Genomic DNA, 8093 nt, shown 5'->3' with positions numbered 1-8093 from the left:
TTGCCACTACGGTTCTTAGAAATGCCGGAATATCAGACCCCGAAGATGTGATGCGGCGGCTTGCTCAAAGCGGTGCTATATCCATGGGCTGTGACCCTCCTTGCCATGGGCTTGTGCCCGTGGACAGGGTCCCGTGTCAATATGCCTCTGCAACACCTGACAGGCCGGGACAGCTACTAGAAGGGCCTTCTACCTGCGAAACGCTTAGGTGTGGGGCTCCACACTGCAGTTCAACAAAGCAGTCGCTCTCCCGTGGGCTGAGCAATTCTAGCTGTTGTTCACTCCACGAAGGCACAGCAGAAGTTCCCACACAACATGGAAAGAGGGAATGCACAAGCAACAAAAAAGATGGCACTTATGTTGAAGATCCGGAAGATCGCCCGCTACCGACTCTGTTGAAGCGTCAACAACAACCACTACATACGCAACGGCAACCGGGTTCGCAGCTTCCTGAAAATGTGGTTCAACATAGGCGAGAGCAACTCCAGCAACAGCCCATGAAAACTGCAAATCGGCCAGAGGCGTCCGCAGAAAAGGAAAGCGATACGGTTGTAGAAACTGGTGTTAAAGGCAAATGGGAAGGCGCAGCAGACGAGCGACCCTGCAGAGCTGTAGGGAGGGCAAAAGTGAGCAACTCGACTAACATGCCGGCTGACCGGAGATGGCGCTTTAATGAATTGTGGGCATGCTTATCTCATGGCTTCCCCCCGCCACCTGCTCTTGGCCCCATCATACGTGTATCGGATAAGGATCGCGATGACCCACTGTCAGTTACTAGCAGCTGGTGCACCAGCGAGTGCGAGTCCGAGTTACCGTGCCAGACTATCCTTCTACCGCACGCATCGAATTGCACGACTCCGCCGGTCGGGAAACGGGTACAACAATGCATAGCAAGGCAGATAGAAACTTTCTCAAAGGATGGATGGCTTCCGACCAGCCAGATGGAGACGCTAGAAGAGTCGACTGGCCAGACATGTATGCCTGACGAGCACGACCAGCTCAGCCGAAAAGAACAAGACCTCTATAAAGCATTTGCTCCAAGAATGGAAAACGGGGGAGCTTACGAAGGAATTAGTGTGGCAAACGAAAGAGCTACGCTGATGACGCGAAGGATACCTGAAACCAGCCGATTCGACGCATTCGATGCTCGCCGAGAAAGAGTGCCTGAAACGCCCCCGGCTGATGTGGACTTCAATAGAGGCAAGAGCGTCCTTCGAGAAGATCGATTGTTTTTGACTAACGATCAACAAATATGCAGGGCGCTAAGTGTTGGTGCTGCCCCTCTAAAACTTCAGCAGCTTCGGCAGTGGGACTCCCACATTCGTCAGAAGTACAACGCCGATATGTCTCTTAGGGAACGCTATCTTCACCAGCTCAACGCTGTAGCAGGCCACAGACAGGCCCCAGGGAGATCTTTTCAGAATGCATCCTTACCACGTGCNGCCCAGCCACACTTAAAGAATGCGGAATTGAAACCACCTGCGCACCGTCCGCTCGCCCCAGAGCTCCAGGCGAAATCGTCACCCACAACTGGAGAAGCAAGCATCCCCAGTGCACAGGGCAAAGCGGAAGCCTTCAGCCCTAGGCCCGCAAAACCGCCTAATAAACACGCTCTACCCGTGCAGAAATCTGCCCGCTCATCATCTGTGAGCGTTATCAATAAAAAGTCTCGATTTACCAGGGCTTTTTTGGGTGCCATGCTTCCGCGGAGCAGTTCAAGGACGCGTCAGTAATATGCTTCCTTTCTCAAAGGCAGTCATGTTCATCCTTTTTGCTCCGGCGGATCAAACCACCAAACGTTCTACTATATATGTTTTAAGCTAGTTAATTTGTCACATGCCAACACATTCTAACGCTTGACGAATCAGATTCTGTTCCTGTGCAATCTTACGAATAAGCTTAAGAACTCTCGATCCGCAGATACTGATAAGCACAATTTTGAAGCGAACCTTCCAAAGACGATTTTTGCGTTTTATATTAGTGCCNGATTTTGAAGTCCGTCTCAAGTATCACCGGCAACAGCGGTAGTTTGCCGTAGCCAAAGCCAATCCCACTTCGTACTCGTTTTCTTTTATTTATAGCTAAAGGGTGGTAATTATCTATAGTCTTTACTCCATTTAAGCGAGCGGGCTGCATGCAGCATTACACTAGCCTAGCTTCTTGGTGTCTGATGCAACCAATGCCCCAGGATGGGGCATTGGCCATACAAAAATCCTACACAAAAGTATTGGTGGTGCTAAAGTTTACAGAAATAATTAATCAATTGGCTGCTGGTTTGGTAGTCCACCCCACGACTGTGGATACCACTTCGGAAATACTCGACGATAAAGGGGCAACAAAACCTGAGAGCAACACCATAAATCAATACCCTTACAGGCATTTATTAGCATAACTACGAGAAAGACAACGGTAAGGATGTAATAAGTGCAGACTAAAGTGGACACAACCAACCCCAGTGCATGCCGCTGCCAAGTAAGAACGGCTCTTTTTCCAGCTGCTAAGCAACACAAAGCCCCATGGCGTCCTGCAGTGTGCATACCCTTGACACTCCAGCTTATGTCGGACGAAAGGTGTCTGCAAAACAATCTAAGAACTCGTGCTATCACTCCACGAACAATTTGGTGGCTGCGTTTGCTTTGGTCACCAGAGAGGGGTTTACCTCGTCGTTTTGCTTAAGGTAGTCGCTGAACTTGCACTTCATGTACCCGTGAGTACCCAACGGCTCCACAATGTTTCCGCGGAGCCCCCTCTTCGTGTGCAATTCAATTGGAGCAAACCACCTGCAGAAACGCGACGACAAGAAGGCTGTCGCGGCAAGCTGGCATTATCATATATCTTTCAAAGCTTTCAGCGAGATTGTGGGTTAAATGACACAGAATCCACAACTGCTGCATGGAGGAGAGGATCTGGTGCGTCAGCGCTCCCGCAATATAGGAGCAGCTCAGTCGCAGCACTCACCGCACGTCGTCGGGATTGAAAAACATGAACCTCACAACTGCCTTGCGCCTGTGAACCTTAAACGGATGACCACTGAGGAGTACACGCTTAATAATTAAACGGCTGCTCGCTTTATTCACTGGAAGAATGGAGCCCCACGCTGTAACGCGCACTTTGTCCAATGCTGCGCAGTCCACAATTCACACCACACGTAACAAACTCAGCCCTGCTCCCAACCCTCACAGCATGCCTTCCGCTGCATTGCCAATATGAATGTCCGTACCTGATTGGTCAGACCGGAGCATAATGCAGGGCGACGGTGGGAGTACCAGTGGTGAATATACAGTTGCGGTGACAGTTGCACCTGGTTCTGCCCAGCGCTTAAGTTTCCACTTCGCTGCGCTATGCATACCATGCCTCGGTTCTTCTGAGTAAATTGGGGCGGCTGGGAATCTGCACCCAACACCCAGAAGGCGCAAAACAGAGCTCGTACATACAGGGGAGTCCTACAAAGCACAGGCAATCACTGTATGCTGCATCTGCATGCGCGGATCCAGGGAAATTTACCTCCGGAATCCGCATGCCATCAACAGTGGATCCTTGCCCTTTATTGGTGAATCATCACAAAACGTTACTTGGGAGTGGACAACCGCCACCTGGCTCTCGTGCTGTAGTAGTTGCGAAACTAGAAGAAAGTCGGGAACCATCAGGTCGTTATCTGCGCTGGCTTTAGGAGCAGACGCTAGAATCTGAGCTTCAACAGTAAAGCGACTAGCCACTCGTTGAGCCATCGCCTCAGCCAAAGCTTCCTCAAGTTCCCTGCCACTCAGAGAGGAATGCTGCTTCACCAGCTGCTGCAACATGTATGAATGCCGCAGAGGTATCAACAGGCGGCAAAACCTTCCTGAGAATCCGCCCGTAGGTTTGCACATTTCTGCATGAGCACGGTGTGCAAATGTAGCCAGGCCCTGAGAAGCACGCAAATCACAAGTCGCCATGCGGAAGGGCACCCATCAACGGGACCTTAACATACTGAACTGTGAGAGGGCCACTAGGCCAGAGGCCAGTCACATGAACAAATGCAACTGGGTGCGCCGAATCCTCTACCTTCAGGCTGGATACGTCGATAATGCGGCCGTAACCGATAGGTAGGTCCTCATTCTGGGCCCAAGGAGACGATCGAAAGCTCTTCAGGCCGCGATACTTTTGGAAACGCTCTTTCGCAGGAATGTCCAACGGAGTGTCTACCTGAACGCGACAAATCACAGTCAGCTACAGCACCGCTGTCGGTTCTGCATCCAGCTTATTTGCACAGGCAGAATGGTAGGATTAAATGCACCCAGCTCACCTGGTCTGGAAACTCCTTCTCCATCTCTGCCGCTTCCCGCCGTTGGGCGGCATACGCCTCACTGAGCATCAAACAAAGATCAGAGTAGCCTAGCGTCGTATCAATCAGTACGCGGCAAAATATTCTGAAGTCGCTAAGGAGGGGGATATTTCTCAATAAAGACTTCCGCATATGAACTGCCAANTGCCAACACGTGCTAGTACATACTTATCTGTTTTCATCTGCTGTTGTTCTGCACCGTTCAGGGGCTTCCAATCATCATCTGCTTCATCAGGTGCGGTCGATGCCGGCTCAGTGTCCGCTGCAAGAGATGCCACGGCTCACGAGTTGTAAGAGCCTTTACATCGGGGTCAGGTTCCATCAGTCGCCACAATGCAGTGTAGGCATGCATGAAGAAGACGCGCAAAGGAATTCGCACGCTCACCATAAGTAGCCTCCTCAGGTTGCATATCGGCGTCGCTGTTCATATTTACCTCCTCCTCGCGATCGTCATCGGTGCCGTCTGTATCTGACTCCAGCCAGGCTCGCTCGTAGTCCCCTACATCCTTCGGGACGCGAACACATCTCCTGGGTGCAGCTGAAGCCGTTCCATCATCACCGGCCATTTCGTCTTCTGTGGGCCAGGTTTGCTCCAAGGCAGCAATGTCCAAGGGCTGCAAAGGGTGGGATGCTTGGACTACTTCTGTGACAAGCAGAGGCACGCACGTGTGGTCTCGCATACTTAGCCGCTGGAATAAAACAGCCTCTACAGAAAACGAAAACACGAGAGCATCAGCCCGCACCATGAGGAGGCTGTGCGCGGTATGCTGGGCACGAGCTACTAACCTTGCAGGTCTGCCTCGAGGACTTCGATATCAGTTGTTGCGTGACTACCTACTGCAGCGAATTCCCGCCTTTTTGGCACTGGAACCATCGGGTCAATCCTGGCAAGCACGAAATCGCCCACGCCGGTAATGTGCACAGGCAGCCTGCGGCGCCACAGCACATAAATGAAGCCGAAGGTTTACTTGCGTATGCCTCTCCTCGGTCAAGTAGTCCCGCGTGACCCATCAGAAGGGTAGACGACGAAAAGCTATACTCGAAAAGCGGTATACATCTCTGCATGCACAACGGCGGCTTCTGCTCGCCCACTTGCAAGTGAGACCGGCTCCGCGGACCAGTCCCCAAGCTTCAAGACAGGGCTCTGGCTGCGCAGTAGGGTCTTCCGACAAGGCATGCCACGCTATGCGCCAGCTTAGAGCGAGTAAATGCCCACGCCTTCTGCACGCAGTTGCCTCCGCTCCTTTTACTAGGTGTTTTGCACTTAGATCGGCTTGGATTAGTGTAGGAGCCGCCCCCAGAGCCCGTAAAGCATTGCGCCAGTCCGTCGAGTTCCCTATACTAAAAAACTTTCTACGGAATACATCACAGCACGCCAAAAGCATATTTCCTCAGAAATGAGTTGCATTTGGATGGATGGGGAACAATGAGAATATCGCTGAATGGGAAACTATTATGATTGTGTCGTCTCTCAACTCCTCAAGCAAAGTTTAAAATACTTAGCACATGCGCAACAAGCGCTTTGTTTCCGACAAGGCTCGCCGACTTCCTAATTTGATGTCCTATTGTGCATTCACCTTTCGGAGCCAAGCTCAGATTCAAAGAAGCGGCGCATGAACTTCAGACTCTCATTCGCCGTATGCTTTCCCTGTTGTGCACCTGCCGGATCTAACAAGGAAGGATCTACACAGCCGATGCCGATCACTGAAGGTGGGAGGCCCTGCAACTTGAGGGCCTGCAATACTTTGTATCCCCGGCTACTAAAGGCGCTGTTTTCATAAGTGCAATTACCCCCGAAGACACATAGCAGCACGTCGCAGCAGCTGCACAGGTCCATATACCGCAAGAGCTCGCTCGGCCGTTCGGGTTGCCCCCCTTCCTGTTGCATTACGTCACCAGCCTCTCCTCCATCTATGCGTGGCGCAGGCACCAGCAACACCTGTTGTGGGTGTCTTTTCGGTATTTCTGGGTTCCGTGCATATGCAGGCAATGTGAATAGATAGGGGCAGTGATGTGGATGGCTTCGAAAGGCCCGTTCCATCGCACCATTCGTTGTCGCGGTGGTCTCGTCTTCGTCCATACCTCCACCCGACACGTCGTCATTAGCTGCTGCCCCATACTCGTTTACAAGTTCCCGCCTTAGCGCATCAAAGACCCTGTCAATACATACACAATCTGAAAACGGGAGAAGGACAACTACCTTAGGGGGTGGGCCAGAGGGGCTCGATGCTTGTTGCTGATGATGGTCCCGACGGAGCTGAAGGCGGCGCTGCTTGGACCGTTGCACACGGTCAGACTTCGTAATGGGCCTGTTAATGGAAAGAGCTGCAGCATTTGCCGCCGCAGCCCTTCGCTTTTCTTTGAGGTTCTTAGGCTTGGAAGCCGACCCCTTAAATGCCTTGTTCTGTTGTTTCAGGAGTGAACGATGGCGATGACCCATGGTGCCGCGCGCGTAGGCAAGAGGGCGATTTTCTAAACGTATGTGGGAGAAATAACACTGTGGATGTATGCAGGGAAGTCAGATGTATCGACGAACTTGAGTTCCTTCGGAAGCTCAAGATTGTACCGAGTCGGGCACGTACGCAGCTGCTGCATTACCCCAATATCAACGACAAATTCTAACAAAACACCTAGTTTGACTGAAATGATGTAGAATTTCAAAAAACATTCTCTAAAGATTCGGTATTTCTCAAAGTACATAAAGCATGCCCCTCTCGAAGCCCGTCGGCGCATTTGCCTGCTGCATAATGCAGCCCCAAAGGTTGCCAGTAGTTTCGGTCCTAGGCATAGGCCGGATCATGCAAAATGGGACCGATAAGTTCACAGTTAATTAAACAAATCATAACATTTCACCTGGAGTTGCATTCGTAGTATAGTGCGCTGGACTAAAAACTCCCCGCGTTTCCGACAATTTTGCTGGGCCGTGGGTGTAATGCACAGCGCCCTTTTCGCTGTCACACTATAAAACCCACTAGATATTCAAAAGGTATTCGAGTTCTCTGATTTCTTCAAAGGGGAAGATCCTCAGAAGAATAGAACTCCCTTGACCCTCGACGAGGGTCGACATCTGAGTCACAGCCTCGGCCTCACACCCAGCCCCCACGCTGGTGCAGGCCGGTGAGCAGTCCGTTCCTNATCCTATAGTATGTAATCCTTTTCATGATACTAGGTCTCTAGAGGCCACACAGAGGAGCTATTGTAGTGCTCGTGCACTACAGTGGGGGTGCTCGCGAAGTTTCCAAGGAGAATCTTCGGCCTTACGCACGGGTCATCATTGATTCCAACAGACTCCAAATACCTTATATGAGAACCAAAAGGCACCTAACATCGTGTCGAATATCCAGGCTTCTTGAGCACAGCTGTGCAGCGGGAGTAGTCTGGCGCTGTCTGTAACACGGGTTAGCGCAGAAGCTTTCACCTGGTTTTGGCACTTGCTTAAGTCTTTACCTACATCGCGGCTCGCCTCTCTCCTAGATAACGGCCAGAGAACAAGCGTTATGTTGTCGTAGCGTGGACTGCGTGAAGTTAGCACAGGAACAATCCCTTTGCCTTGGTGGGCTGCATGCAAGCGAATGCAAATACTCCAGAAGCGCGTACAGAGATAAAACATGTAGCAAAGGGAGCTTCGTTGATGCTCCCTTGTGATCACATGTGAGGCGGCTGCCGCTTGCAGCGAGTTGCACTGCAACTCCTCTCAGGGTGTGTAACATGAGTTAGCGCATAGTTAGCTCAGGAGCCTATCGACGGCTTTGGCATGCTGCGCGTAAGC

General features: G+C 51.4%; 2 protein-coding genes across 2 annotated transcripts; one reads left to right on the top strand and one right to left on the bottom strand.

The window, feature by feature from the left end:
- Window positions 1-83: 83 nt before the first annotated feature.
- On the top strand, window positions 84-1733 carry EMH_0040930 (uncharacterized protein; the record flags this gene model as incomplete). Its single annotated transcript, XM_013495570.1, is given in 2 exon segments — window positions 84-1441; window positions 1445-1733. Coding segments are annotated over 2 exon segments (1647 nt in total).
- An 869-nt stretch (window positions 1734-2602) lies between these two features.
- Window positions 2603-6764, bottom strand: EMH_0040920 (uncharacterized protein; the record flags this gene model as incomplete). The annotated part of the gene is given in 11 exon segments (XM_013495569.1): window positions 2603-2780; window positions 2959-3121; window positions 3302-3390; window positions 3505-3905; window positions 4060-4185; window positions 4286-4346; window positions 4463-4468; window positions 4472-4586; window positions 4710-4967; window positions 5111-5253; window positions 5902-6764. Coding segments are annotated over 11 exon segments (2403 nt in total).
- Window positions 6765-8093: the final 1329 nt, after the last annotated feature.

Source organism: Eimeria mitis, genomic scaffold (assembly GCF_000499745.2).
Source record: "Eimeria mitis Houghton genomic scaffold, Emh_scaff1640, whole genome shotgun sequence".
NCBI classification, from domain to species: domain Eukaryota; phylum Apicomplexa; class Conoidasida; order Eucoccidiorida; family Eimeriidae; genus Eimeria; species Eimeria mitis.
The sequence above is the reverse complement of the archived record's forward strand: the minus strand, read 5'-3'. Positions and strand labels throughout refer to the sequence as shown.